This window comes from Olea europaea, unplaced genomic scaffold (genome assembly GCF_002742605.1).
Source record: "Olea europaea var. sylvestris unplaced genomic scaffold, O_europaea_v1 scaffold1185, whole genome shotgun sequence".
NCBI lineage: Eukaryota > Viridiplantae > Streptophyta > Magnoliopsida > Lamiales > Oleaceae > Olea > Olea europaea.
This window is the reverse complement of record NW_019229260.1, coordinates 340,990-359,902: the sequence shown is the minus strand read 5'-3', so window position 1 is coordinate 359,902 and position 18,913 is coordinate 340,990. Positions and strand designations below refer to the sequence as shown.

Sequence of the window (18,913 nt, the reverse complement as noted above, 5' to 3'; positions counted from 1 at the left end):
TTCAACTACTGATCGAGTCAGTTATTAATGACTAAGGAAAAAAATTTGAAAAATTAAAATATAGTGTCTAATTTAGTGTTGAATGACTTGCCGCCTATGATGATATTTAATTGAATTGAGTATGACTTTAGCTAGATTACTGGACAGCAACAAAACATGTGCATTTTCTTGAGTACTTATCCATGTTAAACTTAATTATTGAGTACATAGCCATATTGACTTATCACTTATGTTAGGGTATGGCTTGATTATGTGGATTTAATGTTAGTGTTGTTAACCAATACTTGACTGAATTCCTAAGAGCATTTCTAAGAGACTCTTTTTTTAAAGAACGTTCTATCATTTGGATAGCATCTGTAAATTTAGAGAGATAAGATTTTGAAATACTCCTACAAGTTCTTTATATTTAAAACTTAATTTTATTACTCACAAAAAATATTTATTATTTTTCTCTATCTTTTTTTAACTAGCCCTTTTCTAGATTATTTTATCATTTTCCTTTATTGAAAATTAAACACTTTGAATGTATTTAATTATAGAGAGTGAATTAGGCTCTCCAAATTCAAACCCACTATCTAAACTAAAATTTAAATTTAAAAAGTCTCTTAAAACATGATTTTAGGATAGATTCTTCAAAATAGAGAGCATCTCATATTTAGAGTATCTTGGAGATGCTATAAATCATTAGTATAAAAACCAAAATGCTAAAAAAAGTTTGGGAGGGAAGGTTAATGCTTGTATTCTTAGAAATTTGATGGTTTGGAGTTCTCAGATCTCAGCATTAGTTTAAGGAGTTTGACTTACAGAGTTTAGAATGGGCACTGACCATTTTTAAAATTCAAATTTGTCGTTTTTCAGCCGTTTTCTATTTTTAGTTTTCGAAAATGTCAAAAATACGTTTGGTTACTCGTTTCCTAAAATGCATTTTCGAAAATAAGGAAAAATTTATAACTGAAAACTCAAAACGATTTTTTTCGTTTGGAGTGGTTTCAGTTCAAAAAACTCAAAACATGAAAAACGCTCAAAACACGCCGCTTTCAGGTTTTTATGTTTTTTATTTTTATATGGATGCTCAGCAATACTTTTAAAATAGTAAATTTACAAAATCTAAAATATATATTAACTAGTAATATATTAGTATAAAATTATTATATTTTACTAAATAATCAAATTAATTGAATAAGTGTCATAAAATAATTTTTAAATATTTATTATTTATTATTTTATTTTTGTAGCAAGAAAAATAGTAAATTCACCAAGTTTAAAATATATATTATATGATAATATATTAACATAAAATTGTTATGTTTTACTAAATAATCAAATTAATTGAATAAATGTCATAAAATAATTTCTAAAAATTTTAAACTAAACGCATTTTATAATTTTCTGTAATTCGAAAATAGCCCCTCAAAATAGAAAACAGAAACTCAAACCAAACGCACCCTTATTTTTTCAGATTTCGATTTTCTATTTTTCCTTCGTATTTTCTATTTTTCATTTTTTCTGATTTGTTATTTTTTTTAATTAAAATAAGGGATCTCTAGTACTTAAAATGTTTTAACTCTCAAATTAATTGATTTGTTAAATGACGACCACATTCATATGGTTTTGAAAGGTTATTAATGGTCACAAGGTACAAAAGTTCGGTACCCTAGCTAAACGTTTCCCTGTTATAACAAGTAACGTAGATAATTAATAATAATTTAATTAAAATTTTATAATTGATAATTAAAAATCAGTTATCCCTTGGCCCCCAATCATTAGAAGTTAGAACTCATTTTCTATTACACATTTCATGATAACCATAATTTTTCTCAATTTTTCAATCACATATTTATCAATTTTTATTAAAATTTACTAAAAATCTGAATTTTATATCTAAATCAAACATGAGCTTAATATATTTCTTTCTCAATTCTCCATATAGTCCATTGCTGTCAAGCTCGATATTTCAAGTGCACAATTTCAAATAGAATCAAATAATAAGAATTAGAAGCTCCCGGAGCAAAACTCAATGGTGCAAAGGACAGAAGTGAGTTTATCTCACGCCTTGCTGGCAATCGCAGTATTGGGGTTCGATTCCTGAAACATAGAATTGGACTCCTTGTAGGCGCAGTATACAGGCAGCTCATGTTCCCTGACCTGCTGGAACACATCATGCGATTTACCTCCTCATAAAGCTCTAGGGGTGGGGCGGTAAGGGCCCTCAAGATGGAGGCTTAACCTTTTTTCTTTTTTTCTTTTAAATAATAAGAATTAGAAACTCGCAAACGCACCCATCTAGTAATAACTGTAGAATACAATTAGCACTTGTCGACGTTTGTGTTCTTACTCAAAACTGTTCCGCATGCGAAACTCAATATCTTCGTAATATCTACCGAAATTTATTGAATATTTTATAATTCAACCACAATACCACATATCCTGCCTTTCCAACATAAAGCAAATGATAAACAGGAAAAAGCTTAAAGTTAGGACTATAATAATTTATCATCTTCTTACTTTATGGGATTCTCAATCTCCCTCTAGAGCAATTTGATGTTATAAAACTATTTAGCATCCAAATTCCAAAGCCCTTTTTCATAAGCTTTGCCCTCTACTCTTTTATTTTTCATTCTCTTGTTAGAAGAAGGTCAAGAAGAAGCTTAAGACAAGGCTTAGTAGAATGAAGGATTGGGCAGCCCCGCTCATTGGAGCAGCACTTTTTGCATTTCTCTCACCCGGATTGATCTTCCAGCTTCCTGGGAAGCATAGGCCGGTCGATTTTTTGAATATGAAGACTAGCATACCCTCCATGTTGCTGCACACTGTCATCTATGGTTTGCTTCTTATTCTGTTCTTCGTGATTCTTGATGTACATCTCTATGCCTAGATGTCATTTCTAGTAAAATGGATTAGATGGTACAATCTTGGAAAGTAGAATGAGATAGTAGTAATTTAAGTTTTGTTTTGTAAGATGTGTAAGTGATATTTTTATAAACTTGAAACTATGGATCTCGAAACAAGCCGTCTTAACATTTAATCTTTATCTTTTACATCTGTTATAATACAATAGTAGTCTTTTGATTCTGTATTATAATACTTTAAACTTTAAAATCCAATATCAATCATCCTACTTGCTTTTAGGACTGTTTTAAGTTTACTGAAAAAATAATAATAATAAAATAAAATAATGAAAAATCTACTAATTCAACCCTTTTATTTTACTTCTTTTTGACCTTTCTATTCATTTTAGGGTCCGTTTGATTGGCTTCAATTCCATCGAACATGTCACATCCAAAAAATTCGTTTTCTACTTTGGTTGTTTGATATGAAAGTGAAAATGAAGTTCGAATTTCAAGGTATAAACACTTAAAGCATGTTTTTGGCCACTTGAGTGGAAAATACATTCATATGGTTTTGGTGAGTTTTTTCTTTTCCAACTTATATAGAATTAGTTTGCCCTTTTTCCACCTTTGCAATCAAACAGGAGCTTAGTTTCAATAGTCATCATTCTGCTTGTTTTTAGGACTGTTTTATAAGCTTATAAAAACGTTTTTCCTACTAATTCATACCTTGTTTTTTCATTCTTTTAACCTTTCTTTTTATTTAGTTTCGAAAGATAAATTTCGAATGACTTAGAAAATTAGTGGATATTCTTAAACATTAGATTTTACATTTTCAAATTTTGTTAAGATGGTGAATTCTAGTATGCGGAAGAAAGTAGAAACCACCGAAGACTCTTGCAGAAAAAACTTTCCTTGCAATTATATGTTTCTGAGTGATTTTAGCTTCAAATGAATGGAATGCAACAAATGTAGAATATAAAATAAAGACAATATTTAGAAGAGAATTAGCCACTCTTCTATTGATCATTTGTTCTATCTATATTCTATACAAAGTGAACTAAAATTAAGGGGAACTACAATTGTGTATAAGGATAACTAGAGTATTGGCTAACTACTATGGTCAATGACTAGAGTAACATTTACTACGAATGGGCAAAAGAATGAATATGTTCCTATCACTTATCACTCCTATGTACTTCCCATAAGATTATCCACCCATATTTGATGTTACCATTTTTCCCTCTCTCTCTCTCTCTCTCTCTCTTTTTGAAAACCTTACAAGCATCAAACGCTTCTTTGTTATCGAACAAAAGATAGAGATACATCTATCTTGAGTGGTAATCAATAAATAATATAAAGTCTCCATTAAGGGGTAAAAAATGGTCCACAGATATCTGTGTACAAAATAAAGATAAATATTTTCATGGAATATTTATCGTAGATATTATCTCTAGTATGTTCGTACAAGATGATGGATTGGACCCATCAGAGACTCCAATCTTGGAATGAAGATAATGAAAGCGAGCTCAAGAAAATGGTTTTGTGAGTGCATCATTTGAACGTAAACACAAAAAAAATTGTATGTCAATTTATGTGCTTCGCTTTAGAGTAGAATATGGAATTGGCACACACATAAACGGTCACAACATTGTTACACTAAATAAATAGAGTGGTAAGTAGTTTGAATGTCGAGTTCATGAAGCAATGATTTTAGTCAAAGAATTTCACACGCGGTGTTGGCAATGAACCAATATTGATTCCTGGTAGATAATCGTGTGTCGGATATAATTACACCACCAATGAAGCTTCACCGTGCAAAACCGATATCTTGATTATTACGGCTTAGTATAATCCACCACAAGGGTACTCCAACACCACAAAAAAGCACAATCCAAAAACGCCACTGAGTTGCCCAGGAATCCACAAAGGGAAGGTGCAGGTGGTGCTCACAAAGGAAAGAGAAAAGGAGCACACAGCCACAACAAAATGCTCACAAAGTGGAAGGAAACACTGCTGTTGTTTTTTAATCACAACTGCCATTCTTAAAATAATTCACAAAGAAAGGAGAGATATATATAGGTAGCCAATTAGTTCGGTCAACCACACAAATGGACTAAAACTATCAAATGGACCATGAGCAGCATTAACTAAAAAAAGGAAAAATACATTATTACAAAGATTCAAAGACACATTTTCAGAAATAAGAAACTTGTAAAGAGCTATCAAAAATCAAGTGGCCACTTGATAACATGTCAAGGTCATAATAACTGGTCGAAGGTCACGTTAACACACAATTATGATCACAGTCACAAATCATATACGGTCACAATAAAAAAGACACAAATTGTGAGTCTTAGTCGTAATCACACATCTTTTAGGTCACATATTATTTATTGATCACAAATTACCTAATTTATAGGATACATAATATTTATTAGTAACAAATTAACCATTTTATTGGTGACAATCACTGAAATAATTGGTCACAAACGCTCTTCATCTCACTCACCCCACTCCACTACACCAACATCAACCTAATGTTGTGCCAAAATTACGACCACCACAAATAACGACCATTTGCAAATTATAAACAAGCTCCACCATGCGATCTCCACTGCGCATGACACTACTTTGCATATAGCAATGATGCGCGCCGCTCTACTGCCACTGCACTTATCGTCAGAGAAATAATTGATAGCGGAGAATTAGAAGCTGCTGGAGAAGTTCTATGAGCTTTTGTTTGGATAGAAAATGGGTGGGTTTGATAGGGTATATCTGATTTTTGAAAGAATAAATTTAAAATCTGATTTTTTTTAAATGATAAGTTAAAAAAGAGGGCAACGTGTAATTGAAAAATTGCTCTGGTTTGCCCGATTAAGTTGTGAATTGAGACTTTGGTTTGGGTTCCAACTTATGGTGTTAATTCAATCCTTGACCGAACCCAATGAAATTAAATGTTAAACTATCAAACATCATCGTCCCGAGATTTATTGGGTACCAAAAAAATAATAAAATCCACATTTATACTAAACAAACTTGCAAGCCAAAAAACCAAGTTAATACTTGCCTAATCAAGCTATCCAAAATAAATTGGAAGCACAGACCTTACTAGTATCTTAAACCTAAAACACATACACTTACTACATGTACTCACCAAGAGATAAGGTCATACCCGGTACAATCAAATTTACATAGTGATCAATCAAGAGCACATATCACATAGTTATATACATGCGATGTGATAAGTGTATTTCGTACACATATTAAAGGCCTTAAATAGTAATATTTAATTGTTTCTCTAGTGAAATACAATCTAAATTGTTACATTTTTGTATTAAATATGTAAAACTCAATGGTTGAACAAGAAATTGGAAGAAACAAAAGGAAAAAAAAAGTGAAATCCCAAAGACGGGGACCAAGTTTCAAATAATCCATAGATGAGACAGGCAATGAAATAAAGATCGAAGATGCCATGAGTTTAATTGGATACAATGGAAAGATAAAAGAAGAAGATTACAAAAGAAAAGGACTGAAATGAAACAAAATCAAAGTTTGAGGACTAAAGTGCAAAATTGAAAAATTGTGTTGAACCTTGCAAAGAATATTCGAGAGTGTTAGGGGTCTATCGAATGAGGAAAGAAGTCAAAGGAATGAAACATAGTCAAAATATTATCACGTATCAACTTTTAGGCAAAAAAGTTATGCTTCAGATTTTCAATTTCCGTGTAAACCCATTTTGGCATAGCAAAACGTTCGAATTGAAAAAATTATGTCTGGAAGAATTGTATAAATTTGAGTTATCTTTCCAATGCAGTTTAAATCATCTTAATCGAAAGAGAAAGATATGACCAAAATACTGAAAGTTATTTCCCAAAAAAAACCTATAACTATGCGATCGCATAGTTCAAAAAATCCATACAGTCATATCCACACATGTAGGGAGGAATTTGGAGTTCAACAAGTGAACTATGCAGTTGCATCCCAATGTACTATGCTACCGCATAGTACAAGATTTTGGACGAATCTCAAGTTTCCTTATACGATTAAAACTCAACTTGGCAATGTTTTGGATGATATGTTTGACCTAGATTTGAGTCATATAAATACCAAAACATTCCATACACATGGGAGAGCCTATTTTATGCAATAGACAACTCAAAAACTTGGAAGAATTATATTAAAGAAAAGGACGTATTCATGCTTGTGAGATATTTCAACCAAAGAATTGCAAGAAAACTATTAAGCACACTTCATACTACGAAACTTGCACAAGAATTGGAAGGAAACAACAAGATATATCAAGAATTCATCGAAGACATTCAAGAATTCAAGATTTCTCGTCAATTATTTAATTTTCGGGTGATGTTTATTAACCTTAAAATGTGTTCTTGTAATTTCAATATGCTTGGCTGGACTATTTTCATTACTAGGATGAAATGAACCCTTATTATAAAATTTTTGGTTAAATGATTTGATTTATATTAATTTATTTTGTTTGCTTTTCAATTAACTAGCCATTAGCTAAATTGTTTGTGGGTTTTACTATCATTGAGAGAGATAGAGGGTTCATTAGTACGTAATAATGCACTTTGTGAGGTTCGATAAAGGATAGAGATATATCTTTATGTTTCACATGATTTTTATAGATATTTTAGCTCGTTTAATACCTTATTGCACTTTCGTATCTTTCATAGAGATATACACAATTCTCATGTAGGATTAGATTTAATTGCTATTGAGAGAAGCTATTAATTAAAATAGGAACATCACCAACGAGCATGATTTCGAAATGTCAATTTAAATTGTTGAACTAAAATGGATTAGCAACGAAGTTTCTACATCCTAACAATACATCTCACAAATTTGAAAGCTTTTACTTTATTTTCAAGTGTGTGATAAATTAGACATTCATTCGTTATAATTCTATCTTGCTATTCGATTAAGGGTATACTTTAACAAGATCAAACACATATTCTCGTATGCTTGACACTTAATTTACCATTATATTACTTGCTCAAGATTCAATTAACAAAGTCCCAAGGGATAAGGTTTGCAGATGCGATCATGAATCAAACCAGATCGAAACATTCAGCTGTCGACGAACAAAGCTAGAATGCGACCGCAAATGAATGATGGCTAGGCCTCAGTTCCCAGGCTTAGGGTATTCCCTATTATGAGCTTACTCAAATTAGAACTAAACTAGTTGCCCTAAAGTTTTCAACAACTACAACAAGACAGCAACAAGAATTGACAATCGAATGACTAAAAGCAAAACTATCCAGAATCAATATATTGCTTGAAATAGAAAACTAACACCATTGTAGGTCCATAGACCAAACACGAGAACATTGTCTTCAGGGATCGTCACTGGAAACAACCACACACATTGCCACGCACTGTCAGCATCCTTGCGCATGGGTCACACGTATTGCTGCCTCTACTGCTCTATGGATCAGACAAGTTGGCTAGGTATCTCAATGACTCAACCTCGTCGTCTGGAGTTAGAATATGGTGTCCTCATTTGATGCTTGGCTTGGCATGAAAAATGGAATTTCATATCCAAGTTTGAACATTATCAACAAAATTTTGGCCTTTTTTTGCATGTTCATGTCTTGCTTCTTATTATGATTTTTTTCAAATCAATATAACTCAATTTGTGGCTCTGATATCATTTTTAGAATAAAATTACACCACAAATGAAGCTTCAATGTGCAAAACTAACAAGTTGATGATTATGGTTCATGATTATGGTCCAGTTTAAACCACCATAAAGATTAATCTAACACCATAAAGAACAAACCAAAAAGCCACTAAGGTTGCCCAAAAATCTACTAAGAATATGTTCGATAGAGGAAAGCTGAATGTGACACTCACAAAAAGAGGAGAAAATGAACACAAAGTTGCCTCAAAATGCTCGTAAAGAGGAAAGAAACAACTCATGCTGTTTTTAATCTCAATAGCTACTTTTAAAACAATTCACAAAGAAATGGAAGATAATAGGTTGCCAATTAGTTAGGTCAACCACACAAATTAGCCAAGACTATCAAATGGGCCATGAGCAACATTAACTAAAAATGCTTCGAATGGCTTCATTAAGTTTTGGATCAAGCTACTGGTTTGGGTCCCAACTTGTGGTGTTAATTCAATCCTTAGGTGAAACCTATGAAATTAACCGTTAAACATCATCTAAGATTCATTGGGTATCAATAAAAGACCAACATTATAAACTTAGAGGATTGAACCATGTACTAGATCAACATGCCATCAGGAAAGACATTGTTGACATCTAGCTGAAGGAGATACCAATTAGAGGTCAAGGCAAAACTAAAAATGAGGTAAATAGCTTTTATTTTAACAAAAATACTAAATGTCTTGTAATAGTCAATAATAGGGTGTTGATGGAACCCTTTAGCAAACAATCCTTACTCTTACTTCGATAAATTGACTTCTAACCAATCATCTTTTTGGAAAAATGAGGAAGGACAAGAATCCAGTTACCATTTCAAAGTAATACATTTCATCAAGCATGATAGTATGCCAATGAGGATGTTTAAGATCTTAAGATGGAGATGTGGCTTCAATGTTCTCAGTTGTGGTAAGGTACGTATAAGGGTTATTTTTTTTAATTGGTTCATGACTTCGTTAGGGTGGTCGACGGATGAACATTTATATACTTAGAGAATAGGGTTCTAATGTTCTAAGAAAAAAAAATAAATAAAAAATGAGGATCTAATGCACAATAACTGTAGGCAGAGCATGAAGCTTAAATATGTAAGTAGGCATTAGGTCAATTGTAGGGAAATTGTAATTAGGGCGAGGCAAATGAGGAATGGAAGCTAAATAGTACGGGGTAGCTGCAGTTTCATCAATTTATGATTGTTAAGATATGGTGCTTATTACTAAAAATGAGAACTGAAAACATGAAAATATAAGAACAATAACACAAGTTTAATGTGAAAACCTAAGACCAGAAAAATCATTAGCAGAGCAGGAGAAAATTCACTATGTTAAAGATAATTGCAAACGTTGGATGATTTAAGAGATTTAACAAAAAAGAGCCTGACATATGGTGGGCTCTTAATACAACAGGTCTAATGAATAATGGAGTATTTGTGATAATTCATAAATGTAAAAATTGCGTCTAAGACTTGCATCGGATAACACCACTGCTCAAGCGGTTGTATCACGGTTAACAAGAGATGTATCCACCACATGAGTACTGGTGCGACATTAGCGATCGGTGGAGTTAATGTAATTTCCACTAGAGCACTACATGTGTAGTTGGCGATCGGGGTTTCACGCGATTTCTTCTCATTATCCATCTTTGACTTCTTCAAGACTTTTTCAATGCATACTACAAACTCCTAATAGTTCTCAATAGAGTTCAAGTTAACTCTAACAATTCTTCTCCTTGACACGAATTCCAATGAAAATAATAAAACTTCACCTTTCTACAAAAGCCTATGGGTAAACTCAATCAACAAATAATAACCAAGTTCAAGTAATGCTCAAACTTGACTATAGTGAGTAACTTGGTTATCATATCAATAGTATTATCTTGGGTACCAACTTTGCTCACAATAATATCAAATTCTTCACTGAGCTAGGCTTTCAATTTTCTTATTTCTCTCTTATCCATCAACATATAAGGGTAGATACACAAACGACCCATCACCACACTTCTTAAAATAAATAGAGCTATCATAAATTCTTTTCTTAAAGCCATGAGTGACTATAAATGGGCCAAACCTCTTATATCACAGAATAGCTTTCCAATTGAAAGTACAATCACCAATAGTTAAAACTATCAATCTGGTTACCAGGGTAGTGAGACCAATAGGGAAAGATATGAGGGAGTATGTGAAAGATCCATTCACCCTATCTTTATATTATCATTCTAGGCTAGGGAGAACAGTTCCACTTTCATGCAAGGCTTATTGACGATGATGTTAGAAATCGCTCTATGTTTATCTTGACTAACATGCCTTTGAGAAAGAGAGTCCTTGGTTATTCTTATACCCTTGTATGCCCTCGGGTTCCTTCACTTACTTAAGAGAACAAGAATCTTTGCTCTTTCCAGACACTAACACGTTAACTTACATTCAACTTGTGTTCCGTGGAGTAGCTTCTTTTTCCCATCACAAGAAAGGAGCGACTACTCTTTGTTCATTAAGAGTTCTGCGATTTTCCTCTTTTGTGGCATCTTATAGTAAGATCCCGCATCTGGGGCTAAACCAGTGGGGCTCACATCTATTAAAAAACGTCTTCTTTTGAAGCCGAGCCTTTCCAGCAATAGGGCCTAGGGACCGATATGATGATTGGTTTAGGTAGGGCGGTCGACCTACTGCGAGCACCTATAGGGATTAGTGTGTGAGACCGCGATCCACAAACTGACGCATAAGACTCACCCCTTACTTGGGAATAGAAATGGGTACCTTGTAAGAGATCTTCTCTTATCAAGATTTTCAATAAAATCGAATCAAGAGATCTAACTTCCTCTTAGAAGGTTTTTCAATGGAATCAATACCTTTGGCAACACTCAAAGCATAAGCAACCAAATTAGTCTCATCGTACTTATGTGGAAGTCTAATATTTCTTTTGGATCTATTTTTAACAATAGAATAATGTGATATCACTGGTGGTGGTAGGGATGGCAGCGAGACAGGTTTGACACCCTCCTACCCTGCCTTAGACGGGGCAGGGTGTGGGATTTGGACAGGGCAGCTTTTTGTTCAATTTGTTGCCCTGTTTAATTTTTTTCTACATTTTCAAAATTTCGAGTTATGCTATTATTAGAGAATAAAATACAAATTCAAAATGAATTTCTAAGGGTGAATTGTCTAGAAATAAAATTATTTTTATTATTATTTTTTTTCTTTACGCACCTCGTCCCACCAATCCATCAAGCGAGGCAGGAATAGGTTTTTTGCCATAACTAGGTGGTGGTAGCTAAGTGGCACTTCCCTTCTCCTGAACAAGACCGAAATGTAAAGTCTGGTATAGAACTTGACCCAAACTTAAACTCCACCTGTGTGTTTGATCTCTATTGATTTGTATCAATAATCCTGTAAAACCCTATAACACATATAACTGGACAGATCTTCTCTGTCCCTTCGTCACAATACGAGCACATTTGCTAACCTTCGAGACCCTACCTTCATCAGTATACTTGTACCCTTCTGAATAACGAATACTCAAAGATATATGATTTCTCTTCATATCTGAAACATGTCTCATATCATCAAATATCCTAACGGTTCCTTTAAATATTTTAATTCTTATCGTTCCAATACCGGCTATCTTATAAGAAGCATTTTTTCTCATTATCTTAGCACCTTTGAAAACTGTTTTATATGTTGAAAACCAATTTATTTAGAACACATATGAAACGTGTAAGATGTATGAAGAAACCAATCCTTGCAAGGTTTGGAGTCGCTATTAGAAATAACTAGAAGGTCTCCATTACTGTAGCAATCTTTTGCAAGACTAGCTTTACCTAGATTTTCTAGTTATTTTCCTTTCTGATTTACAGCAGCTCTTTTATCCTTATCCTGCAACTTATAGTAGTCAGAATTGATGTGCCCCCTTGTCTACCCCTTTTCTACAATAATTACAAATTTTATCGTTGTAATTAGACTTCAATTTACCCTCACCACCATGAACAACAAGACCCTTGACTTGAGCTTCAGATCCAAACACGAGCTGCTTCATCTTCTCCTTTGAAAACAAAGTATCATATACTTCATCTATGGTCAGAGTGTTGTAATTGTAAAAAATAGTTTCACTAAAAGACATATATGAAGAAGGCGATGAACACAAGAAAATTAACCCTAAATTTTCTTCATTATACTTTACCTCTAGGGTCTCCAGATCAGTAAAAATTTCCATAAAGAAAATTTAGGTGATTTTCTATAAATGCATCTTCTGTCATATGATAAGAATACAATCATTGCTTCAAATGCAATTTATTGATTAGACTTTCCATATGTATAATTATTCCAATTGTAACCATAACGTAGTCGAAGTTTCCTCATTTAGAGTGTCCTTAAGAATTTGATTTCATAGATGAAGATGAATTTGAGATGAGGCATTTCGATCCTTACGTTGTTTTCCCCCTGCATCCAAATTGAGGGCATCTTATCAAATCTAACAGGGCATCATCTAAGTCTACTTGTGCAAGGACAGCCCTCAAACATTATTTCATGGTTGCCATAATAGAAAATTAAACATTATTCTAATACCTATTTGTTATGAAAAACGAAATTTGACAATATAAAAATAAATGAACAAGAATACAAGATTTACATGAAAATCTAAAACGGGAAAAAACATGGGTAAAAGAGGAGAAAATTCACTATATCAAATGATGATTACAATAGTTGGATGATTTCAGGAAATGAAATTACTCCTACATATAACACAAAGAAGAGCATAACATATGGTGGTGTACTAATATAATAAGTCTAACAAATAATTTAGTATTTGAGGTGGAATATGAATGTAAAAACTACCAAAATTGCGACTAGGGTTTGCATCGAATAACACCATCACTCGAGCGGTGGTCACGTAGCTCACAAGCTATGCATCTACTGGCCACCACTCGAGCACCTGGCATGGTTAGCAAGCCATGAAGTTATTGCAATTTTTGCTTGAACGACATCTGTGAGGTTGGCGAGTCGTCTTCACGTGATTATTTCTCCTTATACCTCTTTGACTTCTTCAAGACTTTTTCAAGGCATACTACCAACTCCCAATAGAATTCTCATTAGAATTTCAGCCATACCCGAACTCTAACAGAGCTTACTTGTGGAAAAAGTTGAGAGCTTGGCAGAATGGGTAAGGATATAAATTGGGATGGGAAATATGAGATGAGTCGGCAATGAAAACAATAATACCAGTGGTTGTTCATGAATCAAATGGGAATGCAGATTTGATGAAGTTGACATGACGAGAAATTTACATCCGATTAGCAACAATATAGTACAACGACTTTGGGGAGAGATTATCCAAAAAATACAATGGACGTGACGGAGGTTATAACTTGTCGTCAGTCTATGTTTTTAACCACGACTATCAAAGATAACAAACATCGAGTTTAGCATAATCTAAGCACTAGTCTTTAACTCTGCTGGGGATTTATGGCTAGAATAGACGTGGACATATGATTTATGAGATACAAGATTGTGCTTAACAAGACACCATAATAAGATTAAGACAGACACATGGTAGAGTACAAGACTGATTTCTACAATGTGATTGTGTCGGGGCGTTTAGAGAAGTCATTGTACTATAGTGTGCGATGAGGTGTAGCAAGTTGCAAAATGCCATTATCTGATATGAAAGAGGCAAGACAAATATAATCAGAGTACGTATGTGAGCATTAAAGAATTTTTCAACAATAGATTTAAAACTGCCATGCACATCTTGACCCATTCCGAATCACCTTAGTAGACTTGACACATGTCGTGCGCCGATGGTAGATACCAGCTAAACTCCGAACCTACCACCAAGGTATCTTTGACTTGCTTGATTGAAAAATAAATTTAACAAAATTTTGACAAAGTTTTCCCTAAAATATGAACTAAAACCTTCTGAATAATAACCAATTTCCACAAATCAATACTTATAATATAAATCAGAGTACACTAGTTCCTCAAAATACAAACTATTCAAAATAATATGCTGGAAAATCAATATTTACTTTGTTCTACAGCCAAAAGTCCTCAAATGTACCAAAGAAATCGAATATGTAGTGAGCCCATGATAAGCTTTTATAACAAAAACTATATTTACCTCAAAAGAAATATGCACTAAATAAATTGACAAAATGGGTCATATAACTAATGACCATGTATGTGGCTCACCTCGGTGGATCGAAAAGCTCCAAAACTTCTCAACTCGATTGCTATCTTACAAAGAGAAAGGGTGAAACAAATATAAGCTTATAGCTCAGTGAGTAAATAATTTGCAAATAAGTATACTTTTTCTATTTATGCATATTTTCTGAAAATTTTAACTCTATTAAAACATTGAGAAATTTTGAGATTTGGTAACACTTTTAAAACTAAATATAATTGCATCATAAAATTCTTTGTTCTTAATTTTAAATAAGCAACTGTAAAATATAATGACTATAAATAATCTGATATCAATGAAAATCTATGAAATATTGCTGCTGCTCAATATTATAAGTTTAAAGCTTTATTCCGAAATATTGAATGAATTCTATAATCTGAAATCTGATAAACTGTAGAAATACTGAAAAAGTACACCAAAAATGTACCCAATGAATAGCCTTACTCATGCACAGAGTAATCTCCATGTACAAGGCAAAGTCATTCAAATTTGATAATCTGGTCAAATATATGCGGAGTTGCCCCAAAAGCTAATCACTCTGGTACACGGCCCAAAGCCTATATGTGTACGAAAGTGGGTCCCAAAGACCTATAATAATATGGTCATACACTATAGAAACATATTCACAATAGTGCAGAGCGGGTAAAATCGCAATAACTAGTTATATACTGTAGAAACACATTCACATAAAAGCAGAGTGAGTAAAATCACCATAACTGATCATACACTATGGAACATACATTCATACGAGTGCAAACTAAGGTAAAATCACTTGGGTACTTTCTTGTGGTTTTTAGAAATAACTTTAGCTATACTAAAACATTTATATTCATATAACATGCTAATCAAATTATTTAATTAAACTGAATATAACATTAAAATAACTGATTATGAATCCACTTTATTCTAAACATCATGTTGTCAAATCAACTGTATGAAATAATAAATTTTCTAAGCTAACATAAATTTAATAAATATTAATTTCTAAAAATGAGTTTTATATCCGCTCATTGCTCTATGGATAAAAACCTGGCTAAATTAACAAGCATCTCCAAACTTCCACGCCATTACCTGAAATAACAGTATAATAACTCAAATTGAAATATGACACGTAAACTAATACAAAGTCACCACTTAATTCCTCAACTTTCAAATTTTCTCTTGAATCTCCATTTCTCGATACTTGAATGAATTCCCCAAATTTTCTTCTGTCTAATGATTTATCAACTAATCACCATTCATTATCAAATCCATTAAATCACTTGCACTTGCTTAAATTCAATACCTCATACAATCCTTATACATAATTTCGTCTACTACATAAACTTCAATATTTGTCATATGACTTCATTCAAGTCCTTAAAATGTGAAAATCAAAGATTAAACAAAAACAACACTAAAATTCCAGAATATGGAACTGTAAAACTAGGTTCTGTACAATGAGAACTATCACCAAAACAATTGACAGAAATGGCACTTTTCTGGGCAAAATTACAAAATCAGCACCTATGTAGGATTTTGTCCAAAAATTGCTTATAATACTTACTTAAAAATGGAGAAATCAACCCAATTCCTTAATTTAAATGCTTGACATTATATAATCTCAAGAAAATCAAAGAATAGCTATCTATTTCATAAACTCATTTTCAAAGTTTCACTTTTCTTCAACGCCCATCTTTCAATATGAATTTCTTTGACATATTCATGTTTAATACCTCAAATATATGTCAATAACATCTAATTCTTGCTAAACTTCGAATGTAGGCAAATTGTTCGTAAACCCTAAAAACTTATTAAAATATTTTCATTTACCTTTTGAGTAGAAGGAGAAATTGAAAACTTATACTCGAAGAATAGACATTACATCTTCCTTCTTCCTTCTCCTTCATTTTTTTTCGCCCCTTTTTCTTTCTCGTCCTTCCTCTTTCTCTCAGTTTTTCTCTCAATTTTTCCAAGTTCTTCTCTGCGTTCCTAACTCTCTGGATTTGTATGTGTAAAATGAATTGGCAATTGTGTTTTAAATGGCCCGTTAACTTCCGTTTGCAAAAGAAGTCCCTCTTCTTCTATATAACATAACATTTAGTCCCTTACTTTCTATAATATATAAGTAAATCCCCAAAATTAAATTTCATCCATCTTGAACCTTCAGTTTTGGTAAACTGTAAAATAAACCTCAACAAAATAATTTGGTCAATTCAACACCCAATAAAATTATTTATTTCATTTAAGTCCCTAGTTGACTTGGATTTTGAATATTCAACTTTTGACTTGACTAAATAATATGGGTTGTAAATTTTTGCTTTAGAGCATATATATATAGAATTATAAATCATAAATATATTTATGAAATGATCAATGAAAATAATGTAGGATTTATTTCGTTTGATAGATTCAACAAGTGATCTCCCAAGATCAAAGAAAATGATAGTGTGTGCGGGCGGTTCTAATAATAGAGGACATTGAAAATGGAAGCTTGAATGACTTGGTGCATTTGTTCTTATCACAATGGGGCAAGAATCGGTGGAGAGTAATAAATATGTGTAGGGCCACGTATACACTCCATCAGGGGACGATCTTCTAAATGACCAGAATATTTATTTTATTTTCCACAATGGCCTTAACAATTGGAAATACTATTTTACCCTTACTTTTATTATTTGCAAGATGTATCATTCTCTTTTCAGGATTCATTAATCAGGACTTATGTTTGTATTTTTTAATTTTTCAAATACCTCTAAATATTTTCTGTAGCTTGATAATTCTTCAAAAATTCTAGGCTGATCTTTTTTAGTTATATATCCTAGAATTATTCCTTCTGAAACTTCTTCTTCTATATCTTTATGTTTAGTTATAATATCTTCTACCTTTTTTTATTTCTCTACTAATTCTTACAGAATCATATCTTATATTATGCTCACAGTAATAATCTATATCTCTATATATTTCTTCAAGTTTTTCTTGGCCAACAGAAAATATGTCTCCAGACTTTTCAGCTAATTTAAATAAAAACGAAATATCTTTCTCATCTAAATATAATCTGGTTTTATCATCATTAGAAGTGGATGTGGATGCTTGTGAATTGTTCATCAAAATTAATCAAAGTATAAGCATGTTAAAGTGAGTAAATAACTTACAGTAATCAAATAGAAGTAAACAGACTTTCCCTCTAGTATGCTCTTATAGATACTTTGCATGTACTTAATCAATCTTCTGAATCAAGTAAGAGTTTAAAAAGTTTTTTGGAATCATTTGGGTCCACAACTGCTTCCGCAAAAGGCTTTTCAATTAAGGTTGCATTTCTCACTCTAGAGAACTAGCCGTGTTACCGCTATCACAGAGTATTCAGAGTCTCTGTTTTCACCTCTATTCAGACTCTTTTCTGAATCAAGTTCTTATTTGGAATAAAATTTTAAAAGATAACTCACACACAAGGTGCTACAATTTTGTTAGAAAACTACTTTTTTCCCCTAAACCATTCATCAAAGACGGGTACTTTGGCATGGCTAACATCCATTCAAAATTAATATTTTGAAAATCTTTTAAAATCTTTATCTGTACTGCTGAGGAATCATGAGAAACTTAACGAAATCCTTTTATGAAAATTTTGTTAAACATAACAAACTTTACTTTAATATTCATAAACTGAAATAGTACATGCTTACAATCTATATTTACATACATTTGGTACTCACCTTATTAAGTTTAGAACTTCATAAGTGATTACCTTATTACAAGCTTTGCCATCTTCTGATTATCTAATATTTTTGAATACAAGTGGTGTATACAGATTACAAAATATGTGTTTCTTCAGAGTGTTTTAGAGATAAGTTGTTTCGAGATGCGTTGAGATTCCCTGATTGCCTCCTTTTATAGAAAGTTTGAGAATCTTATCTTAATAGTTGTATCCTCCTTTCTTTTGTTGGGTAGCTCAACAATCTTATCTCCACCTATTTCTCCATTATTTTCTTGCTAGGTGGACCTTTCTTTTTGAAATTTTCTACCTTATCTTTGATTTTGTCTTCCACCAGTGGATGAGTGGTCACAATAATGGAGACTTTCTTGCACTATCTTCTGTCTTTTAGTAGCCACGATTTTTTTTAATAAATTTCTTTATTAAAGTAGTGATAAAGGGCCACTTTTATCACTGTCACTTTTCCATATTCGAATCAAAGAATTCTGCAGGAAATTCTTCTCTGTTGAGAGATGCTTGACTCATATCTTCTACT

General features: G+C 32.5%; 1 protein-coding gene across 1 annotated transcript; it reads left to right on the top strand.

Moving 5' to 3' along the window:
- Positions 1-2,539: 2,539 nt before the first annotated feature.
- Positions 2,540-3,044, top strand: LOC111373942. Its single transcript, XM_022996546.1, has one exon. It carries the CDS (start codon positions 2,669-2,671, stop codon positions 2,873-2,875), a length of 207 nt encoding a protein of 68 aa, XP_022852314.1. The 5' UTR covers positions 2,540-2,668; the 3' UTR covers positions 2,876-3,044.
- The last annotated feature ends 15,869 nt before the right edge of the window (positions 3,045-18,913 follow it).

Bases quoted from the DNA above. Each gene is read 5' to 3' on its own strand.
- LOC111373942 (XM_022996546.1), top strand. From the start codon at position 2,669: ATGAAGGATTGGGCAGCCCCGCTCATTGGAGCAGCACTTTTTGCATTT.